The 26,316-nt window shown below is 44.9% G+C and overlaps 1 protein-coding gene across 2 annotated transcripts in view; it reads right to left on the reverse strand.

The window, feature by feature from the left end:
* DOCK1 (dedicator of cytokinesis 1) overlaps positions 1–26,316 on the reverse strand; it is a 532,415-nt gene that overhangs the window by 36,368 nt on the left and 469,731 nt on the right. For both annotated transcript variants that reach the window (XM_057531553.1, XM_057531554.1), the window contains exons 39-43: positions 13,058–13,147; positions 12,126–12,230; positions 2,564–2,705; positions 2,351–2,429; positions 737–821 (exon numbers count right to left, since the gene is read on the reverse strand). In XM_057531553.1, coding sequence (XP_057387536.1) covers positions 737–821; positions 2,351–2,429; positions 2,564–2,705; positions 12,126–12,230; positions 13,058–13,147 — 501 coding nt within the window. The remainder of the gene's footprint in view (positions 1–736; positions 822–2,350; positions 2,430–2,563; positions 2,706–12,125; positions 12,231–13,057; positions 13,148–26,316) is intronic.

Consider the following 26,316-nt stretch of genomic DNA (forward strand, 5'->3'; position numbering starts at 1 on the left):
AAAAATAAAAAAGCCATGCTTTATTTCATGCCTTTCCGAAATGGAATCCATTCAACCAGTTGTATGTATATATTTTAAAAGGTTGCAAGAATCTGTGTCAACATTTCTATGACTCTAATGCGCTGTCTTCAACAAGGCACAGACGTCTAGCAATGTGTGGGAACATTCGTGATTCACTGTCACAACCGGGGAGGCTCTAGCTGGCACCTAGTGGGTAGAGGTCCAGGATGATGTTGCTGCTCAACATCCAACGAGGCCTGTTATTCAGCTGGGCCCGCGGGGACCCTGCACCGGCGTATTGTGCCACAGTGAAGTTCAGGTGTGGGCACCGGATAGTGAGCCCAACTCACCTCCTGACTGCTTGTCCCCTGCACAGAGCCATGTAAGCACTCGGCACCTCCGAGAGCTTATTTATAACTGAGACACCAGCACCTGCTCCAGGACCCGGGGCGCAGAGGAAGACTCAGATACACGCAGGAGGGAAGCAAGTGTGCTCCGAGCACGGAAACACTCTCAAAGCACTAGTTACCTTCTTAGAGTATCACAAGCACCTTAGTGATACTGTTTGTGAAATGGTCTTCATTTCACTAAATTTGAATGGGTGATATGCTAGGATCTCTGCACATAACACACAAAGGCATTCAATCCTGCACTGCGGGAGCCTTTGAGAACACACTTTTCCATGCGCAGTTTTGTTAGCGGTGGCATGAGTTTGGGGGTGGTTTTTTTTTTTTACCGCAAATTCGTTGTCTGGGTTTTTCTCTCCCTTGCGGATCGGACGAGAATATTCAAATCGCTGGACCTCGTTTACTCTGTAAAAACTGTACAGAGATAGAGAAATCATTAGACATTTAACCAGAAAAGCAGCCGATTTGCTTTTAGACACAGGATCCGGTCTCCCTATAGGTCACTGCATCCCTTAAAACATCTCCAGCCTTGACCTGGAGCGACAGCTGGGCTTTCTTTCCCCGCCAGCCTCAGAAGAGAGACGTTGGCAGGTGGAAAAATTACCTTGAATTTTTGCCTCTTCCCTGTCCCTGACAACGCTCAAGGGAGAAGAGATGCTGAGTAAGAGTGAAACCGGCAAAAACAGAAAAGGTGAAGCAAAGGAGAGGGGAAAAAGGCCTTCATTCTCCATTTATGCGTTTATTATTTAAAATTTGAATTCATAATTCAACAATTAATTTATTAAATAGTTTAATCTAATAAGTTATTAAAAATTTAAAAATATGTCTTATTTTTTAAAAGGCCTTGCATACTTTAACTTCAGATCTACAAAAGGCAGATTTGGCAACCACCAAGGGTGGCATATATAAGATGGAGACTGTACCTTCCTCCCCTGGGGAGGGGGTGGGTTTCACGCATATCTCAGAGGCAAGCTGGGAGGCTCACTCACCCCCCTGCACTAAAACACAGGTGGGCACCCCACATCAAAGGGAAATATCTGAGCATACACTACAGTTCACTAGTGCTTAATGCCTCTCTGAGAAAAAAATGTTGCAAAACTTAACATCTAAGCCTTATGAAAGCAATCATCCATCAATAAACCAAGTCCTGGTTTATTTCCCATGTTTGCTGATGAAAGGTTAAAGAAATGGTAGTGAATTTTGTAGACGAACCCAATCCACCAAACTTCAGGATATAAAATAAGCAGATCCTGAGCATTATTAGTCCATCAAAGAGGTTAGTTGTTTTTCACCAGTACATGGATCAAATAGAAAAGAAAATTCTTCATATCAAAGAGACATCTAGTGTAGGTGTTTCTACACCACTGCTAAGTCAGGGGCAATTCAATGTAGATGCACAATATCTCACTCAAGTTTGGACAGTTGGCCTGTGAGTTTTAAAATCCACCTCCGAATCCCATATTATGTAATCACCCTGTTGTAGGGGTGAAGGCTTCTTCTCATCCCCCACCTGGTTCTCCATCACGAGCAAATGTCTGAATCCCTATTCCTGCCTTCTGGGATCCAAATGCTCAGGCCACACCAAAGGCAAACAGACTCATATCTGTGGGGTGAGGGGCAGGGCCTGGAGAAAAGGTCTACAGGGGGTCTCTCACCTGGTGGCTCAAAAGGAGCCCAGAGTACCCCTTCCTCCCCCTGACTTTCCCTGTCTCCCAATCTCGGGTATAAGGAACAGCCTTGCACCCTCCCGGCCACACTTGTTCACATCTTCCTTCCCCCTTCTTTGATGCTGAACATGATTAGCTTCCCTTGCTTTTCGAAGTAAACAGAAAGGGCATCTGAAAAGTTAATCAAAGGCTGACATCCACCCTCTGAGACGTGAAATTATGAAGCGATCTGAGTACGCCTCTCACCACCCTCATGCTGGGTAAGGAAAATGTTACCTTACAATCTGCTCTGACACGGGCCTGTGAAATTTAGGGGGCAAATCGAGTTTGGGCTTTACTGTGAAGCACTGAATATCTGAAGGTCAAAGGGGTTAAGGACCATAAGGCAGAGTGGTCATCAGCCAGGAGCAAGGTCCCACGTACACCCAACCACCCAACCAAATGACATCGACATCATTTTATATCCGACATGGTTGTCTGAAAGGATACACTGGCCAGCAGAGTTTTTAATATCGTCGCCTGGTGGAGATGTTGTCTTCATTTTCTCAGCATTTGGAAACTGAGTTAATAGCCGAGCTTCAAAATCTTCCCTGCGTTCATACTCCTTCCCTCGGTAAATGAAAACTTTCCCCTGGAAACAATGACATTCATTAAATAACACCCCAGGGGAAGGGCTAGGAAAAGTTCACACATAAAGGCATTGGTCTTCAAAATGGGCTTGACAGTTTTTTTTTAAATGTCAGTGAATTGAAGAACAGCTTGTAATTGCGGTGATCTTACTAATCAAGAACACAGGAACAGAAGCCAGGTAAGTTAATACTGTTTAAGAAGCACTAAAGATGATGTTACTGAAGTCTGGTAGTACTTTTCACACTTAACAGTAGCAATCAATTTACAAAACCATGAGAAACCAAGTGAGTGATTGAAGCCCACACACTAGTGGGCATGAAATGGTCAGACAGGGTAAAGGCACCAAGGCAAGTGGAGGAGAATGGTGTCCGTATCGTCTCCCCCTGCACCCCAGGTAGGCCCTAATTAAATAGTTTCCATCCTGCCAGAAAGAATTCAAGGGAGAGATAGCCTCATCCACCAGAGGGCAGACAGCAGAAGCAAGAAGAACTACAATCCTGCAGCCTGTGGAACAAAAACCACATTCACAGAAAGACAGATAAGATGAAAAGGCAGAGGGCTATGTACCAGATGAAGGAACAAGATAAAACCAGAAAAACAACTAAATGAAGTGGAGATAGGCAACCTTCCAGAAAAAGAATTCAGAATAATAATAGTGAAGATGATCCAGGACCTCAGAAAAAGAATGGAGGCAAAGATTGAGAAGATGCAAGAAATGTTTAACAAAGACCTAGAAGAATTACAAACGAGATGAACAATACAATAACTGAAATGAAAAATACACTAGAAGGAATCAATAGCAGAATAACTGAGGCAGAAGAACGGATAAATGACCTGGAAGACAGAATGGTGGAATTCACTGCTGAGGAACAGAATAAAGAAAAAAGAATGAAAAGAAATGCAGACACCCTAAGAGACCTCCGGGACAACATTAAATGCAACAACATTCGCATTATAGGGGTCCCAGAAGGAGAAGAGAGAGAGAAAGGACCCGAGAAAATATTTGAAGAGATTATAGTTGAAAACTTCCCTAATATGGGAAAGGAAATAGCCACCCAAGTCCAGGAAACGCAGAGGGTCCCATACAGGATAAACCCAAGGAGAAACATGCTGAGACACACAGTAATCAAATTGGCAAAAATTAAAGACAAAGAAAAATTATTGAAAGCAGCAAGGGAAAAACAACAAATAACATACAAGGGAACTCCCATAATGTTAACAGCTGATTTCTCAGCAGAAACTCTACACGCCAGAAGGGAGTGGCATGATATACTTAAAGTGATGAAAGGGAAGAACCCACAACCAAGATTACTCTACCCGGCAAGGATCTCCTTCAGATTCGATGGAGAAATCAAAAGCTTTGCAGACAAGCAAAAGCTAAGAGAATTCAGCACCACTAAACCAGTTCTACAACAAATGCTAAAGGAACTTCTCTAAGTGGGAAACACAAGAGAAGAAAAGGACCTACAAAAACAAACCCAAAACAATTAAGAAAATGGTAACAGGAACATACATATTGATAATTACCTTAAACGTGAATGGATTAAATGCTCCAACCAAAAGACACAGGCTTGCTGAATGGATACAAAAACAAGACCCATATATATGCTGTCTACAAGAAACCCACTTCAGACCTAGGGACACATACAGACTGAGAGTGAGGGGATGGAAAAAGATATTCCATGCAAATGGAAATCAAAAGAAAGCTGGAGTATTAATACTCATATCAGATAAAATAGACTTTAAAATAAAGAATGTTACAAGAGAAAAGGAAGGACACTACATAATGATCAACTGATCAATCCAAGAAGAAGATATAACAATTATAAATATATATGTGCTGAACATAGGAGCACCTAAATACATAAGGCAACTGCTAACAGCTATAAAAGAGGAAATCGACAGTAACACAATAATAGTGGGGGACTTTAACACCTCACTTACACCAATGGACAGATCAACCAAACAGAAAATTAATAAGGAAACACAAGCTTTAAATGACACAATAGACCAGATATATTTAATTGATATTTATAGGACATTCCATCCAAAAACAGCAGATTACACTTTCTTCTTAAGTGAGCATGGTATATTCTCCAGGATAGATCACATCTTGGGTCACAAATCAAGCCTCAGTAAATTTAAGAAAATTGAAATCATATCAAGCATCTTTTCTGACCACAACGCTATGAGATTATAAATGAATTACAGGGAAAAAAACGTAAAAAACATGAACACCTGGAGGCTAAACAATACGTTACTAAATAACCAAGAGATCACTGAAGAAATCAAAGAGGAAATCAGAAAATACCTAGAGACAAATGACAATGAAAACACAACGATCCAAAACCTATGGGATGCAGCAAAAGCAGTGCTAAGAGGGAAGTTTATAGCTATACAAGCCTACCTCAAGAAACAAGAAAAATCTCAAATAAACAATCTAACCTTACACCTAAAGGAACTAGAGAAAGAAGAACAAACAAAAACCCAAAGTTAGCAGAAGGAAAGAAATCATAAAGATCAGAGCAGAAATAAATGAAATAGAAACAAAGAAAACAATAGCAAAGATTAATAAAACTAAAAGCAGGTTCTTTGAGAAGATAAACAAAATTGATAAACCATTGGCCAGACTCATCAAGAAAAAGAGGGAGAGGACTCAAGTCAATAAAATTAGAAATGAAAAAGAAGAAGTTACAACAGACACTGCAGAAATACAAAGCATCCTAAGACACTACTACAAGCAACTCTATGCCAATAAAATGGACAATCTGGAAGAGATGGACAAACTCTTAGAAAGGTATAACCTTCCAAGACTGAACCAGGAAGAAATAGAAAATATGAACAGACCAATAATCACAAGTAATGAAACTGAAACTGTGATTAAACATCTTCCAACAAACAAAAGTCCAGGACCAGATGGCTTCACAGGTGAATGCTATCAAACATTTAGAGAAGAGCTAACACCCATCCTTCTCAAACTCTTCCAAAAAATTGCAGAGGAAGGAACACTCCCAAACTCATTCTATGAGGCCACTATCACCCTGACACCAAAACCAGACAAAGGTACTACAAAAAAAGAAAATTACAGACCAATATCACTGATGAATATAGATGCAAAAATCCTCAACAAAACGCTAGCAAACAGAATCCAACAACACATTAAAAGGATGATACACCATGATCAAATGGGATTTATCCCAGGGAGGCAAGGATTCTTCAATATATGCAAATCAATCATTGTGATACACCATATTAACAAATTGAAGAATAAAAACCATATGATCATGTCAATAGATGCAGAAAAAGCTTCTGACAAAATTCAACACCCATTTATGATAAAAACTCTCCAGAAAGTGGGCATAGAGGGAACCTACCTCAACATAATAAAGGCCATATACGACAAACTCACAGCAAACATCATTCTCAATGGTGAAAAACTGAAAGCATTTCCTCTAAGATCAAGAACAAGACGAGGATGTCCACTCTCACCACTATTATTCAACATAGTTTTGGAAGGTCTAGCCGCAGCAATCAGAGAAGAAAAAGAAATAAAAGGAATACAAATTGGAAAAGAAGAAGAAAACTGTCACTGTTTGCAGATGACATGATACTATACATAGAGAATCCTAAAAATGCCACCAGAAAACTACTAGAGCTAATCAATGAATTTGGTAAAGTTGCAGGATACAAAATTAATGCACAGAAATCTCTTGCATTTCTATACACTAATGATGAAAAATCTGAAAGAGAAATTAAGGAAACACTCCCATTTACCATTGCAACAAAAAGAATAAAATACCTAGGAATAAACCTACCTAAGGAGACAAAAGACCTGTATGCAGAAAACTATAAGACACTGATGAAAGAAATGAAAGATGATACCAACAGATGGAGAGATATACCATGTTCTTGGATTGGAAGAATCAATATTGTGAAAATGACTATACTACCCAAAGCAATCTACAGATCCAATGCAATCGCTATCAAAAGACCAATGGCATTTTTTACAGAACTATAACAAAAAATCTTAAAATTTGTATGGAGACACAAAAGACCCAGAATAGTCAAGGCAGTCTTGAGGGAAAAAAGCGGAGCTGGAGGAATCAGACTCCCTGACTTCAGACTATACTACAAAGCTACAGTAATCAAGACAATATGGTACTGGCACAAAAACAGAAATATAGATCAATGGAACAAGATAGAAAGCCCAGAGATAAACCCACACACCTACGGTCAACTAATCTATGACAAAGGAGGCAAGGATATACAATGGAGAAAAGACAGTCTCTTCAATAAGTGGTGCTGGGAAAACTGGACAGCTACATGTAAAAGAATGAAATTACAACACTCCCTAACACCATACACAAAAATAAACTCAAAATGGATTCGAGACCTAAATGTAAGACTGGACACTATAAAACTCTTAGAGGAAAACATAGGAAGAACATTCTTTGACATAAATCACAGCAAGATCTTTTTTGATCCACCTCCTAGAGTAATGGAAATAAAAACAAAAATAAACAAATGGGACCTAATGAAACTTAAAAGCTTTTGCACAGCAAAGGAAACCATAAACAAGACGAAAAGACAACCCTCAGAATGGGAGAAAATATATGCAAACGAATCAACGGACAAAGGGTTAATCTCCAAAATATATAAACAGCTCATGCAGCTCAATATTAAAAAAACAAACAACCCAATCCAAAAATGGGCAGAAGAACTAAATAGAAATTTCTCCAAAGAAGACATACAGATGGCCAAGAAGCACATGAAAAGCTGCTTAACATCACTAATTATTAGAGAAATGCAAATCAAAACTACAATGAGGTATCACCTCACAGCAGTTAGAATGGGCATCATCAGAAAATCTACAAACAGCAAATGCTGGAGAGGGTGTGGAGAAAAGGGAACCCTCTTGCACTGTTGCTGGGAATGTAAATTGATACAGCCACTATGGAGAACAGTATGGAGGTTCCTTAAAAAGCTAAACATAGAACTACCATACGACCCAGCAATCCCACTACTGGACATATACCCAGAGAAAACCATAATTCAAAAAGACACATGCACCCCAATGTTCATTGCAGCACTATTTACAATAGGCAGGTCATGGAAGCAACCTAAATGCCCATCGACAGATGAATGGATAAAGAAGATAAAGAAGGTGTATATATATAATGGAATATTACTCAGCCATAAAAAGGAACGAAATTGGGTCATTTGTAGAGACGTGGATGGATCTAGAGACTGTCATAGAGAGTGAAGTAAGTCAGAAAGAGAAAAACAAATATCGTATATTAACGCATATATGTGGACCCTAGAAAAATGGTACAGATGAACCAGTTTGCAGGGCAGAAAGTGAGACACAGATGTAGAGAACAAACATGTGGACACCAAGGGCGGAAAGTGGCAGGGGTGGTGGTGGTGGGATGAATTGGGAGATTGGGATTGACATGTATACACTAATATGTATGAAATGGATAACTAATAAGAACCTGCTGTATAAAAAAATAAATAAAATAAAATTCAAAAATTCAAAATAAATTAAAAAAAAAAAATTCAAGAGAGCATGAGATTAAGGTGGGGCCTCAGAGCCTGAGCACGACTTTCCAAGCTGGCTCCTATAGGTCACAGCCAAGAGATGAGAAGAACCAGAGCGAAGAAGGTCCAGACCAAAGCAGAGGGACCCAAGGCTCTTGGCCTCCCCTGGTGCTGAGAGGGCGGAGGTGGTGGCCGGACTCCCCCCGTGGAACGTTTGGAGTTGTCGTGTGCACAACGAGCCATCAACGGATGACAGGGTAGGGCATACAGAGTGCTCCTCCTAAAGGCTGGAGTCTGTCCCTCTCAAATGCCACTCCGTCACCTCCACAAAGTCTGGAGAGTCCACCTGGGGGTTGTTTTGGGTGGCGGGGCTGGGCGACCTCGAGGGAGGGTGATAAGTAGGTAAGCACTCCTCTCTACTCAGTCTGTCTCGTTGAGACCTGTCTCGTGACACGGTCACTCTGTAAATACGTCTGTCAGGAACGTTCTGATTCCAAGATGGAACTGGTCTCCATACCTTCAGAGATTCAACAAGTGTGTTCTGAGTGGCAGCTGAATCACAGAAAGGTGTCAGTGGGTAGTGTGATGCGGCAGTTGGTTCTCGAAGCCCTCCACCTCCCCCCACCCATCTTCTTGCCCCATCTCAGGGCTGTCTCAATGTCAATGAAAACTGCCACAAGGTTTTCCTTGTTGCAGTGAGCAGAACCCACAGAACCCGAGGAACAGGAGGCTGGGGGCTCGTGCTTCTCCTCCTTGGACTTGGCTGCTGTTTCATCACGGACCCTGGGCAAGAGGGTCCGGGCCAGCCAGTCATGAGTTGGGGCAGCCCTGTTATCTGCCCTGACCTTGGACGGATGCCAGCGTGCAGGAGGGGGAGGGGGGAGGGGGAGGAGGAAAGGGAGGGGGCAGGGGAAGGATGGGGAGAGGGAAGAGGAGGAGAAGGGGGAGGAGGAGGAGGAAGGGGAAGAGAAGACACACAAACAGATGCATCCTAGAGACTCAGCTCAAAGCCAAATTAAAATTTGTCTAATTAATGAATTTTCACAAAAACAGAGCCCCTGTGGCATTCCATTTATCCCCTTCCCTAGTCCAAAGTTATTCCGAGTTCTTGTAAATCACTAAAGAAGGAACAATTTAAAAATTGAATATGTTTTTTTCACTTTGTGCTTAGGTATGTCTTAAAGTACCCATTACAGGAGAAAAATGTGCTCTTTCTTTAAAAAAATAATCTGAAGCAGAAACCAAAGTAATATGTAGTCTTAGTTAGAAATATAAATACACACTATGGGCATCTTTTAGGGCTATAAAAAGCCAAACATTTCAGAAATTCAGGGTGATTTAATGTATAACAGGCTACTACGAAACTAGCATGCATTTATTATGCTTTACACTAGAAGGAAGACATAATAATAAAAATGTATATAAAGGTTTTAACAGAAAAACACTAGTGAGTTATAGATGAACACACTAATAACATTTTCTAGAAATGTCAATTACTTTGCATTTTGAAGTGGTCCATTCAAGCCTGAAAACAGGAGGGAAACGTACATATAGTCAAAGATATTTATTCCTTGTAAGAATCATAAATATTCATATAAATGCAAAAAACCCCAATGCGATCAATTCTTAAAGCAAAACAAAGCAGAGGGGCCAGCGAGTCAGTTCTCAGAGGCTGTGCTCCCAGCACTGAATGAAGTAGACAAACATCCCACCCACTTTTTTGTTAACTGCTAATGTCATTGTCAGCTGGAGCCCTGACAGGTAATCTGTAAAGCGTAATGAGTGTATTGCTATAGCCCCACAGAATTATTCGGGGGTGGGGGGGGAGTCAGTTCCATATTAATCAAGCCCGTTAAACTCGTTATTCGTACTCTGCATTTTGCCCTTGTGACGGGCAGGTGACCCAGCACGGTCCCTAGAGCGTGGATCTCATGTGACCTCCCAGGACAACCCTGGCATCAGTTGGCTTGGGGGCTGCAAAATGCTCACCCCGCCCTGCTGCCTCCTCAGGACGCCAGGACAGAGCCGTAGTGCCCTTAAATTACGGCACTGTCCAAGGAGGGCCACACACACACTCTACACCCAGCACAGCACAGGTCCGCTGTGATTTAGGGCCTGTCCCTCCCTCTCAGTCTTTCTTAGAGACACACACACACACACACACACACACACACACACACACACACACACACACACACGGAAGCATATGTACAGATTCACATACCTTAATTAAAGCCTTGGGCAACATTAGGTGACTTCAACTCCAGGCTCATTATCCCCTTTGGATTGGTTTTTTACTTAAAGTTAATTTCAAAATCCTCCCTAACCACTATCTTAAATGCCACAGCTGCATGATGAAGGTGACGGTGTTAAGGAGAGACTGACCAGCAGTGACAGGGACAGGCCAGATGCCCCAGGCACCCAGCCAGGACCCTGCGTGAGCGTATCAACTAACAGGTCACCTGCTGGAGCTGGTGAGCCCTGCGAGGGCCGCTTGCTGACGTTCCTGTACAGAGTGACAGGTCCTCACCGGGTAAGTCCTTCCTGCTGGTGCCAGTGTGAAGGGATGTCTTACACCGTCAGGGCCTCCTGTGGGGTCAGAGACACCAGCGCCAAAGGAACACACCTCTGCGGCTACAGAAATCTCCCAACTGGATCTAACGGCCCCGGACAGGTGTGCCCTAGGCAGACAGCTCCTGCTTCTCTAAAACCACAAGGATCACGCATGGTCTCCCAGGATAAGAGAAAACCATGTGACATTAAAAAAAAAAAGGTCATAAGAAATGACAGGAAATCATGGTCAACGGCATCCAAGAATGAGTTTTTGAGAAACTTGAACAATTCTACTAGTAGGCTAGGCAGCAGTTATTTACACAATTTCTGGCCTCATGATTATTGGGTGACTTGGCTGGTGATCACAGTATTTCTTCTATCTTGTGTCAAAGAGCACATGCTTGTCTCAGCAATGGAGTATGATTCTGAGTTTCCAGCACTGGGAATCCATTTCCAGTTTCTCATATAAATAAAAATATTCATGTTCATAGCAGTGTTCTTCATAATAGGCAAAACAACCCAAAGTCTATCAAAGGACGGATGGATAAACAAAATGTGGTACATCAGTACGATGGATTATTACTCTTCCATAAAAAGGAATGACGTTCTGATACACACTACCACATGGATGAGCCTTGCAGACACGACACTCAGGGAAGTGAGCCAGACACAAAAGGACAAGTTTTATATGATTCCACTTAAATGAGGTTCCTAGAACAGGCAAATTCTGAGACAGAAAGTAAAAGTGTGGTTGCCAGGGTCTGGGGGGAGGGGAGAAGGGGGAATTATTGTTTAATGGGATCAGAGTTCTAGTTTGGGAAGATGAAAAAGATCTGGAGATGGATGGTGGGAATAGCTGCACAACAAACTAAATAAACTTAATGCCATTGAACGATACACCTAAAAAGGGTAAAGATGGTAAATTTTATGTTATGCATATATATCTTACAGAATTTTTTTTTTTTTTGGCCGTGCCACACGGCTTGTGGGATCCTAGTTCCCTGACTAGGGATTGAACCTGGGCCCCTGGCAGTGAAAGTGCGGAGTCCTCACCACTGGACCACCAGGGAAGTCCCCAACCACAATTTTTAAAATATACATTAATCTCTGAACAGGAGTTCTATTTGGGAAAAATGAGATGGAAAGTTTATATGCAATCAAAAAATATGATCAGCCCCTCTCTGGCACCCTAAGCCAAGCACAGAGCTGTTAAAATAATACAAAGAGTCGGACTTCGGATGCGAAGTCCAAATTCTTCCTCGGAAAGGGAAGAGGCTCGCTGCCCGGGAAACAATCCTGACCCAATCAAAACAGAATCCATAGTTACCCGAAGGAACGTGGGGAATCCTTGTCCGTAGTAACCGACAGCAAAATAGTCAGGCTTGGGTCTTATCACCTTGACGATGTTTTCATAAAATTGAGCCTGTTTTTTCTGAAAGGAAGAAAGGAAATGCATTTCAGGTTTGAATGGAGTAGTTGAACATCCACGCATCTGGATTCTTCCAGCTTTGGCAGTTCTAGCGGGTGGGAGGGGGAGAAGGCGGGGGAGCGGTGCTGATGCAGGCATTGAACTTAATCTCACCACGAAGCTTTGACAGTACTCCTCACTCATCTTCCAACATTCAGCAGGGGAATTTGACCAAAAAGCCAAATTCAGCAACCAGTTGTGATTTATAGGTGTTTTAATAACCAAAGAGGTGCCAGAGAGATGGTTTTTCTTCTGATTAAATGTCTGATCTTTAGGATTTTTTAAAAAAAGGCATCAGTCAGATAATGGGATACATTACAAGAGAATTTAAAAGGGCAGAATTCTGTTCCACATTCATGATACACATCACAACATCATAAGTCGATCTGCTGAATACAAAAATGATACAGCAGAGAAAGCAGTAGTTAGAAACGGATAGCTTCTGTGGCAGGAGAAAGGTCTGGGCTAGCCTCCATCTGTCCCCCTCTTGTAGACAGGCTCACAGTTTTAAATGAGTGGAGACTCCTGGAGACCTTTGGGCCATCAAGACCAACGTACACCTAGACTCAGCAGTTGTTCACATATAAATCGTTCAGAGGCGTCTTAGAGTTTGGTTACAAAAGCTCATTGGGGAATAAAAAGCGAATACTTATGGGGCAGAATCAACCAGCAAATAAATCAAGTGTCCTCCTGGACAAAATGAAGGAGAATCCCAACGTTCAAAGGAAAAGAAAAATTCCAGAAGAACAAGCTGAGACTGCCTGTTCATTTAAAGAGAAAGAAAGACCTACCAGCAATTCGCTAAGTTGTTCATAATCAAATATCTCGTTTTCATACTGTTCAGCCAGTTCCTTGCCCAGGGCGATGGCCTCTTCCCACATCTGTGAGGGAAAAGAAAGCAACAAGGGAAAGAGAAACTCAAACCTGAATCGTGCGGTCAAAGAGTAATGCTGCAACACAACCGTTCATGATGAAACAAGCTGGAAACACACTCGCTTAATCTGAAAGCATTGGAAAAATACAGATATTTTCTAGAGGCTCATGGCCTTTGGCTCGGGCATCAGTTGACCAAACCGGTCAGCTACTGGCTCGTCAATCTTGCTGGCCACTGTCCCCGGTCGGAGCAGTCGGTCCGCCAGTCCTGCCTCGCCTGCTGCTGGCCGCTGACGCCCACCTGTCGGAGCAGCCGTGGAGCTCAGAAAGGAAACCACAGGGCGAGGTTGAGAGGAGTGTTTGCGTAGAAACCACAGGCCTGATTTTGCTACTTTCCCAAACCATCCCATTTAATAAGCTCTACGTGTCAGTGGTCAGAAAAACAAGGATCTATTTCGACTCTACATTAAGGCTTGCAGGAAGTTCGTGTTATGTTTGCAGATACCGTCAGGATGTAAAATCTGCCATCGTTTGGAAAGGGAGTATTTTTTATGGTAATGGTTTAAAAGTGGGTTTCCCAATCAGGTAACATTTATTAAAATGCTGATAAACTTTTGACACATGTGGATTAATTTATTGATACATGTGGTAGGCCTGAATTTCCCTTATTTTCCTTGGGAAAAATAAAATACAGTGGTTTACTTGAGAAAAACATGGAAAATATGGAGGAACTAACTCCTCCAGAAAGCCTTCCTGGGTGCCACCCACCCTCTTCCTCTGTGCTCCTACAAGACCCAGGGTTCCCCTACTAAAAACACTTTGGGTAATGTACTGAAAGTGGAACGCTCCTTTGTCATTCCTCCTCAGGGACTATAAGCCCCTTGAGGGCAGGGCCTGAGCATCATCAAAACCTCTGGACCATATGGAGCCCAGGACCTGCTCAACAATGTTTCTCAAACAGAAATGAAGGTTGCTGACTTAGAATCAGGAAAGTGTCACACCACCCCACATACTGGGTCCCCAGACACGAATCGTCCACTTCTCCACTGGAACCATCCCCACAAGGTGGTAGCACCGTTAGGGCAGTGACTGCAAGCTTATTCTACCTCCAGCGAGATGCCACCTGCATTGTCTTGTTAAACTCCTTCGCCTTGTCAGGTGGGTATCTTTATTACACCTGTTTGGCAGATAAGGAAGTTGGGGATCAGACAGGTAAGTTACCTGCCCAAGGGCACACAGTGGGGTGTACTTGGCCCAGCTTGGTCTTTTTCTGATGTTCTTGCTCTCGATGACTTAGTTGGAGGTGCTATAACAAAATCCCACACAACAGGTATTTCCTTCTCACAGTTCTGGAGGCTGGGAAGTCCAAGATCAAGGTGTAGGCAGATTCAGTTCTTGGTAAGCGTTCTCCTCCTGACTCGTAGACAGGCACCTTCTTACTGTGTGCTCACACACAGCCTTAGGAGAGATCTTTCTCTTCCTCTTCTTATAAGGGCACTAATCCCATCATGGGGGGCCCCCACCCTCATCATGACCCAATATAAACATAATTACCTTCCCAAAGCCTCACTTCCAAATATCATCACATGGTGGTTAGGGTTATAACATATGAATTTTGGAGGGATGCAAACATTCAGCCCATAACAATGACCATGTGCCAGCACTTCCAGCTGCCCCGCACCCCCTCCTCCTGGAATGGGTTTTAAAGGATGCTGAGCTAGTCCCTAACTCCAGGCTCTCACTGAGACCACAGGGAGCCGGGTCCCATACCTGGCATACCCTTGGCACTGAACCCTCACCTGCCTGCCAGTCTTTGCCTTTTCTTAGTAGAACCACACTGTCAAAGACCTTACTTATTACTGAATCACCCAATAGACTTAAAATACTCTTTACACAGCTGCTACTTAAAGAAACCGTCTGCTATTTTTGACGAGAAAAAGCTATTCTGAAATTGCATTTTAATACTTTGAAAGACATCTTAAAAATAACCCCAGAGTAGAAAAAGATTTCAGAGTTAGGACCAGCAGCCAGGGAAGAGAGAAAGTGGCTGAGATGCTCTTCCTAGAACCACACACTTCTCTTCCCAAGAACCCCTACCTGTCTCCTTCATCCTGCGGAAGCTTTGCATCCTTTGAATATATTCATCCGTTGCTCCAGGTAGCTCAGGTCCTTTGCCAGAGCCCAAGCTCACATTTCTCGGAAGAGGGAGCTTCTCCACTCGGAATGTTTCTTTTAAGCTCCAGTGACCAATTCCTCCCTTAGTACATTTCCATTTCAAAGAAATCATTACCTTTACTTGTAGTTCTCATTCATCCGATTGATTTTTCTTTAGCTTTCCGCAAGCTAATACACCACTCTCTTAGCTGCCTAGAATCTTAGGGCTTCTAATTCACTGCTTAATCTGTTTTTATCCTAAATGACACATGAGATGCTTTCACCTATCAAAAGTAATTGTTTTTAAAAGAAATATGTCTTGAATAAATATTTTATCCAACCCACCCAGAGGTTACACAGTTGTGTTCTTTATCAGATTTTCTATAAACATACATTCCCCTCTCCACCCCCCTCACCCCGGAATGTTTAAAGGATGCTGCATTAAGGAGATTTTCATCTACTTTTAATTGGCTAGGGCTCTACAGAGTGTGGGATGCTCATATTTCCCGTGTGAATACCTTGGAAAATATTTCCGTGCCAGAGAGAAAACAGATTCAGTATGATCGAGATTTAGATTATCTCAGTGGAAGAATCGCTTTAACCTGTGTGATTGAACGTCCTACCCTGGCTTAGACATGCAGTAGGCAGATGAGGTTCACCACAGTCCCAAATGAAAAAGCACCCTAGCAACGCTCCGCTTTATTTTCTGATTTGAAATCCTTAGTCCATTTTACAGCATCCTTGGCCTTGTTCGTTTACTTGCAACACGGAGCACACTCTTCCCGCCTCCTCTTTTTATCAGATGATCTCAGCTACATTCTCTTGAGATGATCACCTTTTCTTTCTGAACCTCTCGGTTCCAGGAAGTCCCATTTCTGCAAGTGTCATGAACAGAAAACTTTTTAATTGTTTTCTGATGAAATTCCTTTGCTAGTTCCAAGACTGAAGAGGCTGCAGAGCACACATCAGCGACTGCTTTCCTACGGAGAACTGCGAGGTTGACGAGTGACCAGTCGGGTAGAATGACAACATTGATCTAACAGGATCAGGGAGGCAGCGGATGAAAACCAAGATGGCAGCTTGGACAAGCACCCTTTACAAATAATTCAGGCTAGTGATGACTCACCAGGATATTGGTGTGCAACTGCGGTTTAACCTGCTAACTAGCTCTGCTAACTAGCTCTAAGTCCTTCACCAGTGAAGATGTTTTATGGGATGCTCTTATTGCAGTCATTCTAAAATTAATCTGGCTTTCCAGGCAGTTGTTGGGAAAAGAGTCATATTCAATCACCCTCTAAATTTCCAGTGCCCTGCACAGGAAATGGATGAAGAGTCAATGCTGTGGAAGATTCCAGAGCACTGTCTGAGGGCCCTCAGCTCTGGAGGGGACCCACGTGGCCCAGAACTAGCCTTATGCCCTGGCCAGTGAGTGCTTCACTGCAGGAATGACGTGAGTGAGAATCTCTTTCCAGTCCCTCGAGGATGAGGGGCTGGAGTCCCCAGGAAAGATGTGTGTCATAAGTCCGGATGGCGACTCCAAGGGGTGTGGTCCAGCCGAGAGGGGACCCAGCCAGTCCCGGTGTTGCTGCAACCTCTTCTTACAGAATGGAGACTCCTTATGGGCACCTCCACTCTCTCTAGGCCTCCCCATCTCTCCCTGAGCCAAGCTGCATCCTGGGTCCTCCTGTGGTTCTCAGCTGATCTCCACTAATCTGAGCAAAGGCTGGACACTTTCTGAAGACATTTCTGAGAGTGAGTCAGGCCCTGCTCTCCCAGACCCTGCAATGGAGCATTTCCTCTGTGCTCTGCACCAAAGCCGCCCAACCGTGCAGTAACGACGCCACCCTCTCTCTGAGCGCACACATGACAGAGCCAGCGCCTGAGAAAGGGGGTCAGATGGGCTGGCTGCCCTCTGGTAGGGCAGGAAACCCAGTGGGATCTGGGACTTGGGCTGGACTTAGGAAGCCTTGCTGGAAAGGTTCTTACACCGACTTGAAGATGAACCCTGCCTTGTGGTGCAGTCAAGTACTCAAGAATTATTGACCATTGAAATCATGTTCCTTTTTTCCCCACAGCAATTCTTTATTAGTCCAAATGGAAAATGGTTTGCTCAGTTTTATGCCCCGGGGGAAAAATGGAGAAGGCATAACTTTTTTTTTCCCCTAAAAAAAGGGATTTTTTTCCTTTTCCTTTAAGCCAGGACATCTGTAGTTCTGCAAGCCCTTAGAAACCCTAAACCAGACAGTGAAAGACACAGTTGCCTTTTGCTTGGTGGTTTGATTGGAAGGAGAAGGGACACATCCTGTCACTCACCCCCTCATTCTGTAGATAATTATTGGGCACCTGTGATGGGGGTGGGTTCAGGGAGAACAGAGGAGGAACAGGAGGGGTACACACAGCTCTTGAAGGAGGACTGGAGAAAGAAGAGAAACAGGCAGTAGCTGGAGAGGGGAGTCAGAACGAGAGAGAATTTTTTTAAAGATGGGAGAAATAATGGCATGGTTGTAGGCGAGTGTGTATCAGCCAGTGGAGAGGAAATCAGTGCTGCTTGTCAGGGAGACGGCGGACGGGCCAGAGTGATGTCCTGGATGGAGAGGGGGATCCCGGGCTCAGAGGGGGAGGAGCGGCCTTGGACATGATCACGGAGGGCTGTCCCCGGGACAGGAGGGACAGATGCAGACCCGTGGACGAGGGTGTGACGGGGCCAAAGCTGCACCACACAGCCTGGGTATCACTAGCTGGAAAATCAATTACTTTGAAAAAGAATTCACACGTGAAGGAATGGAGCTTAATCACTCAGAGCTGCTTGAACTGCTTGGAAGGAAGTAAAACCTCCCTGGACGGATGAGAAGTCACTTCCCTGCCAGCTCTGCAGCCACGTGAGGCTTGTCCTGCTCCCGGGGTCTGAGCCACCCTGGTACCCGGCTCCACTGGGCGTTCACACATCTGACATTGACCCCGTTTGAGAGACACTGTGTGATCAGCTGACTTCAAGTCTCCAGAGCTGTCACCTGCCTCTCCTCATCCCCGCTGCTACCACCTTTCCCTGGGCCACCACCACATGTCAGGCCTGGACCACTGCTCTAGCCCTCCACCCCCAGGGCTTCTGCCACCTTGTAGCCAAAATCACTCCCTGAAAAGAGGAAAATAAAGGCATCCTTGCCTATGTTCATAACATCTCATTGGCTCTTGTGCCTTATGGGGTAAGTCAAATCTTCAGGAGACACACAGGCCATGGACAGACTGGCTTCCAAGTTCTCTGCATCTGTGTCTCCCAGGACCCCTTCCTCGCCCCCCCGAGGGACAGACTTCTCGGCTTCTCCAGAAAAGTGAGATGTGTTCGGGAGCCCTGGCCTTGACCAGTGTGATTCCCACTCTTTGGAATCTCTGCCCTCCCAGCCATCATCTGGCGAGCTTTGTCTCATTCTTCAAGACCCAGTTTACATGTCACCTTCTCGGGGACAAGGAAGTCTCCCCTTTCTCCTCAGAAGAGGGACTCATTCCCGTACCCGTTAGGTGGGTTGACTCAGCGCCCACCAGTGCAACAGACCAGGGGAGGGTTTTGGTATTTACCTGCTCACGCCTCGAGGCAGGCCTTTGCCCTCCCGCCCCCCTGCGCCCCATAATTCATGGGTGCAGGTGGCACCTGGCACCCAGGAGGCTGGGTGGTGGAAACACGTGTGAGGGATCCTGCAGGGCGGGGCGTGGGGCAGCAGGGTTGTTACCGACTCTAAGCCTTGATTTTCTCCTGCTCTGATCGTAAATCGTTCTTTTTTGGGGGCGAATCATAATGAACACATGACCTCTGAGCACTCCAGCCAAATTCTTGCTAATTGAACAGATTCTGGAATATATCAGGATTTTCAAAAATTTTGGAAATGCTGAGAACAAACCAAGAAGAGGGTGATATGATGCTCGCACCTGTAATTCCCCTCAATGACAACTGTGCTTTTAAAAGGAAACTCAGAGGATGAGAAAATGTCACCCCCAATACTTAGAAAAGAAATCCAACCATTTCATCAAAAGTGGAAACTTGCTTCCAAACCCCTATTTTTAGTTCACGAGATGATGCAAGATGCCTCCTCTTTTGACTTGGGCACAAGGCAAAGTGCAAACTTCGTCAAGGCGAGGTTATTTTAAGGGAAAAGAAGACAGAGCTCCAGCTGAAAAGAATCCCAGAGCTTCATACATCACATGGGCTGTCGGCTATGTGCCCCCTTTGCTGACGCTGCCAGGCTGCTTCCTGGTTTTCGAAGTGGTTAATGTTGGTTAATACTGGCTCCCTCACTCTGACTACATTTTCCTGAGAGCAGGGCTTCTACTTTAGACACACCCTCCATAGAGAAGCCTGGTAATTTTCAGTGCAGTGCTTGAACTAAGGGCTTTATTGAAAATTACTAGGCCTCAACCAAACACAATAAGACAGACAATTCAGAGCATCTTCAGGACAGAACGCTCGACTGCCACGATAAAACCCAACAGCGGGCTTTCCGGAGATGCAAAAACAGGTGGTAAAAAGAGAAAGGAAAAGGAGCAAGGAGTAATTATTAGCCCAGGAAGGAAGAAGTGCAAAAGAATGAAAAGGGAAACAGATGGAAATGACGTTTTTTGGAGAGAAAGAAACAGATGAAAAGACCAAAAGTTGGGCTGAAAGACATTCAAAACTTTTTTAAACGGTGGAAAAGCAAAAATAAAAGAATGATTTTTGTGAAGAAGAAATACAGAAAAATAATGGAACATAATTCAAAAACCAGAGTGTCCAATATGAAGGAGCAGAAAATCCACTCAGTGTTGCTGCTTTCAGAGCACAAAGGTAGACAGACTTTTAATACAGTCTGACCCCAGTCTCTGGCGGGTGCCCTGGGTTGTCTCCACAGGTGCTGGCGTCTAAGGGATGGGGTGGGAACCCGCTCCTTTAAGGGCCTGCGCTCACGGTCTCCAGGACACAAATCTGCCTTGGGTTCTGTAAGTCCCTACTTCCCCTGGGTAGCTGCATACATTTAAAACAGTGAAAACTAGCTCTAGGATGTGTAAAGTTTCCACCTATTAAGGACATAGTGAAGATTTCCTTAATCACATAAGGTGACGGCCTGTATCACTGGCGCTATAACTGAGTCATACTTTTGCCAGGCTCAGGAACCGGGTAGAGTTCATTTTACAATTGTGTGGTCCTCAGCCATCACTGGTCTTCAAGTCCAACTGTAGTATTAAGGCCCATTACCCAAATATATGGTTTTAAACCAAAATTGCAATTTTTTTCCCCTAAAATGAAACACATGTAAAATCAAACCCAAGAAACTCTTGTGATTTAAATACTCATGCGCTGCAGGAGAACATTTAGAACATGGACCTGGGATGGACCTTGAGTCAGCAGTGAAGTCAGAGCCTGTGGCCAATGCCAGACGGCCCTCCCCGCATGACCATCCCTGCCCGTTCACTTGATCCACCCTTGCGATCATTCTGACCGAGGACGTATTTCTAGCAGACGTGCGGGAGTCCAGGCAGGAAAAGCCGGCCCGGGTCTTGGAAGAATCTGTCTTTATTCCATCCACAACTTCTGCAATGAAGGCAGCACGTAAGCCAAGCCAGCAACAGGCTTGGGAAACGAGCCTGCGGAAAAGGCACGGTCCCAAGACCGGCACCTCTGGAATGAGGAGAGGGATCTGCCCCAGGGGGCTGCCGGGCAGGAGTGGGGGGCAGGGGGGCATGCCCTTCAGACGCTTCCGGGGCTCAGAGTCTGTGTCAGGAGGCCAGACCACACACGTGAGACAAATAAGCCCCATGTTAGGAACTCTGTGGAATGTCTGAGTGATGGCGGCCTTTTCCAGTGTTTGGTCAAGCACTGGCCAGAATGTGCTTAATTCAATAAAAATGACACTGTTAACAGTGGGAGAGGCTGCACATGTCGGCGGGGGGGACAGGGGTACATGGGAACTCTCCCCATCTGCTGCTCAATTTTGCTGTGAACCTAAAAACTGCTATTAAAAAATAGTCTACTGGGGCTTCCCTGGTGGCGCAGTGGTTGAGAGTCTGCCTGCTAATGCAGGGGACACGGGTTCGAGCCCTGGTCTGGGAAGATCCCACATGCCGCGGAGCAGCTGGGCCCGTGAGCCACAATTGCTGAGCCTGCGCGTCTGGAGCCTGTGCCCCGCGACGGGAGGGGCCGCGATAGAGAAAGGCCCGCGCACCGCGATGAAGAGCGGTCCCCGCACTGTGATGAAGAGTGGCCCCCGCTTGCCGCAACTGGAGAAAGCCCTTGCACGAACTGAAGACCCAACACAGCCAAAAAATAAATAAATAAATAAATAAATAAATAAATAAATAAATAAAATTAAAAAAAAAAAATAGTCTACTTAAAAAAAGTGACTGAATAAGTCTGTGTGCAGCACAGGGCTCCCGAAGAGGGACAAACAGAAGTGTCAGACACAGCCTGCCCTGTCCCCAAGGAGCTCCAGTCAAAGCAGGACCTGGTGACCCAGGGGTGGACCCTGGCCCAGCCGCATTGCCATTACTGGGAGCTGCTTAGAAATGCAGAGCCTCAGGCCTCTCCCAAGACCTAGTGAATCAGAATCTGCATTTTTTTTTTTCCTTTGGCCGAACCATGTAGCACGTGGGATCTTAGCTCCCCGACCGGGGATCAAACCTGCGCCCCTGTAGTGGAAGCGCGGAGTCTTAACCACTGGACTGCAAGGAAGTTCCCAGAATCTGCATTTTAACAAGATCCCCAGGGGACTCATGGGACCATTAAAGTGTGAGATACTCAAAGAGGGGATACAAGATACATAGAAATAGCTCCTGGCCAGGGCAGGGAGAGCCCAGAGACAGGACTCTTTCAGCATGGGAGGCAGGAAAGGCTCCAAGGTGGAGACAGCAAGGAAACATGTGTAGGAGGCGGGAAGGAGTCACCACAGGAGACGGCAGGTGAGAGGGGCCGTTCCCCATCCGGGGGAGACCACAGAAGGTCCCGGGGCTGGGAATCAACAAGCATGTTCAGAAAGAGGCAAGATGCTGTGGGTGACGAGAGGGTAGATACAAGGGCAGAGCCCTGCTGTAAGGGGCCTCACCTGCCAGGCAGAAGCCTGGATCTGCCTGTAGAGGAGGCTGGGGGACCCTGAGGTTTGGGCATCCTTGGAGCGATTCAAGCTATGATGCCACGGCCACTTTGTTAGAGAGCAGAATGGTGGCCCGGGGAGCAGACGGCAGGGATGGATGTGGGTGACGCATCTTGGGCTGGGGGCCCGGGGAGGCTGAGAGCTCACGGGGAAAACACGCCCGATGAGGTGACTTCTGCTCCGAGACCCACACTGTTCAGCAGTGTCCCAGGCAGAACCCGGCCAAGACGGTGCAGACCTTAGAGCTAGTCGGTCGGTGACACTCATCCCCGAAGGCACTGGGACACACAAGTCACAGTGAGAAAACGTGACTCATCCTTAAGAGCTTGGGAAACTAACAATAAGATTATAATAGACTTTGGTCAAAGCACAGAAGAAAACAACTGAGAGGCATAATTCTAAATTTTAAAAATAAAATACATAAGTACCAGAAAACTCCATCTTGCTCCAACAAAGCTATGTTGCTTCTTCCTGATTTCTCATGGTTTATCTTCATAACTGCCTCTGTTTCTACTCTTTCCTTCCCTCCCTACCATGTGCCTTGTCTGTATTTCCTTCAGAGGATCTTCTGTTCATAAAAGAGCCCCTCACATGCCCGTCCCTCCAAATCCCCTAATGCTAAGAACAACCATACTCTGGACACTTATTTCAAATTACAGAAGTGACACTGGGTCACAAGAAAAAAAAAATCCAATTTTGGTGCTTGTGATCATGCTTCCCCTTGTCATTCTGACATACATTCTATTATCTCCTGGCTTTGGTTCCCATTTCCTAATTCTCTTAGATTTATTTCAGTTTTTCAAAATATTCATTTAGTGTAAGGAATATATCCCAACAAGCACGTAAGCAATGCCGCCGCCTGTGATGACCCCAAAGGACATGCAGTAAAGCTTCGATTTACCAGCAGCCTGTGGACGGATGTGCTAGCAGATACCGTTCTCAACAAAAGCAAAGTCTTTGGCTCAGAGCTGCACTCTCCAGGGGAACCATCAGCCAAGATACATGTACAATTTTTCTAGTAGCCACATTTTAAAAAATGGAATTAGGTACCTGGTGGTGCGGTGGTTAAGAATCCGCCTGCCAATGCAGGGGACTCGGGTTCGATCCCTGGTCTGGGAGGATCCCACATACCACAGAGCAACTAATAAGCCCGTGTGCCACAACTACTGAGCCTGCGCTCTAGAGCCCACGAGCCACAACTACTGAGCCCGCGTGCCACAACTACCGAAGCCCAAACACCTACAGCCCGTGCTCCACAACAAGAGAAGCCACCGCAATGAGAAGCCCGCGCACCGCAACAAAGAGTAGCCTCCACTCGCCGCAACTAGAGAAAGCCCACGCGCAGCAACAAAGACCCAACGCAGCCAAAAATAAATAAATTTATTAAAAAAAAAGAAAAAAGCTTTAAAAATGAGCAAACTCTTAAAAAAAAGTGGAATTAATTTTAGTAATATTTACTATACCTGAAGTATTCTTTCAAATGTAATCAATAACACAAAATTAATGAGATGTTTGACAGGCTGCCATAACAAAGTTCCAAAGATTGGACGCCTTAAACAAATTTATTTCCTTACAGTTCTAGATGCGAGAAGCCAAGGCCGAGTTGTCAGAAGGATGCTTTCCTCTGAGGCCTCTCTCCTTGGCCTGTGAGACAAATTCCCACCCTGTGTCCTCACCTAGTCCTTGCTCAGTGTGTGTCTTTGTCCTAATCTCCTCTTCTTATATGGAGTTCAGTCATATGGGATCAGGCCCTATGTCCAAATAGTCACCTTCCGAGGTACTCGGGTTAGGGCGCCAACACACGAATTTCTGGTGGACACAATTCAGCTCATAACAACAGTCTCTTGTTCACGCTGAACCTTAGAAATCCAGTGCTGTTGTACGTTGATGGTGCGTCTGGCCAGTTTGGACTGGCCATGTTTCAGGTGCTCATGGCTGCATGGGTCCTGTGACTCTCGTAGCAGACAGCTCAGGTCGGAGCCCCTCATTGTAGGAGGGCTGGCTCCCTGGGCACCTCTACCCAGAGGACCCCACAGTGAGCGGCCTTCCTTCAAGTTCCCATGGGCTGAATCACTTGCCAACTATCTCCCATTTCAAGATATTTTTTTCCCCAAGAATCGACAGATGAGTATGGATAAAGGAGATGTGGTATATAAACACAATGGAATAGCACTCAGCCAAAAAAAAGAATGAAATAATGCCATTTGCAGCAACATGGATGGACCTAGAGAAGATCATACTAAGTGAAGTAAGCCAGACAAAGACAGATATCATATGATATCACTTGTATGTGGAATCTATGAAAATGATACAAATAAACTTATTTACAAAACAGAAATAGACTCACAGACATAGAAAACAAACTTATGGTTACCAAAGGCGAAGGGGGGGAATAAATTAGGAGTTTGGGATTAACGTGTACACACTACTATATATTAAATAGATAACCAACAAGGACCCACTGTATAGTACAGGGAACTCTACTCAGTATCTTATAATAACCTATAATGGAAGAGAATCTGAAAAAGTATACACATACATATATATAACTGAATCACTTTGCTGTACACCTGTAACTAACACAACATTGTAAATCAACTATATTTCAATAAAAAAAAAACAACAACAGAACTTCAGTCTGGGCACGGAGTACAGAAATGTGTGCATCTAGTCCTTCCCAATGTCAAGTTCTGAATCTGTAGCAACGACCTCAGCCACTGTCTTATTCCAGAGAAGGCAGGAAGGATGTTCTTTCTCAAATCACCGCATATACCCGCACCTGGCAGGTATAACAAGACCATGTCTCGGTCTTGTTTCCTAAATGAATGTGATTCTAAATCTGGCAGGAAGAGGCAAACCTACCTTCTGCTGTGACCTCCTGCCGCCCCGACTCACCACCTGCTGAGACTTCGGGCGTCCTGACCACAGGGAGCTGGAACCAGTTCTCAGGTGCTGCTGCCCCTGCACTGCCCAGCCCGGTCACGTCGTTCCCAACCCCTCCCTAACCCGAGGAAGAAATTCAACTATGGAGGAGCTGGCTCAGCACCAGTTTCTGGAGGTAGCTCTATTCTCACATGTCCAGTTGTGGGAAGCTGTGCAACTGGGGGATTAGAGGGACTATTACCTTTTTAGAACATACATATACTTAGGTAATTTCCACGTGCCTTGAGAGCCCCAGGTTAGAACCCCGCCTCACTTGTCCGATTAAACGTCCTGGTAGTTTACCTGGTTTACCTGGTAGATGTAGGCGCTACGTACATTGCCTTCCCTTCCGGGCACTTCCCCATCCACTGAAGCTGGTTGTGGCCGCATGATTTGCTTTAGTTAATGACACGAGCACAAACGCATGTGTCATTTCTGGGCCAAGCGTGTAGGGGCCGGGCAGTGACTTGCTGTCCCTCTGAGGCTGCATTCCTTTGTGCTGGGACCTCCACTCACCTGGGTCCCCAGAAGTGACGATGGACGGACCGGCAGCATGAGTGAGAAATCAATCTGGGTTGCGCAGCACCGCTGAGACGGTGAGAGGTTGCAAACCCAGCAGATCCCAGCCCATCCCAGCTCATACAGAAGATGGATACTTACTTCCTTCTGTTAGTTTTTCCTCAGGAAATTTAATGCTCGTTGATGTGAAAACGATTTTTTTTTTTTTTTTTTTTGCTTTGCAGCTCATCATCCAGGTACTTAAAATTTCGTTTGATGAAATTTTCTCCCTCACCCTCATGTTAGCCTCAGAAAGATGCGTGAACTTCCGTTTCTTTTTAACGTTCTCGTGGAGAAGTTATGGGCATTCAAAAATGGCTTTTCAGTCTCTTTTGCCAGTACGTCTCTAACAGCTGCCGTGAAGACGATTCTCCTCAGTTTTGATTAACACGTTCAATCAAGTTGAACATTCTTGACTCCAGGTGAGCTAA

The sequence above is a fragment of the Balaenoptera acutorostrata genome, chromosome 16 (genome assembly GCF_949987535.1).
Source record: "Balaenoptera acutorostrata chromosome 16, mBalAcu1.1, whole genome shotgun sequence".
NCBI classification, from domain to species: domain Eukaryota; kingdom Metazoa; phylum Chordata; class Mammalia; order Artiodactyla; family Balaenopteridae; genus Balaenoptera; species Balaenoptera acutorostrata.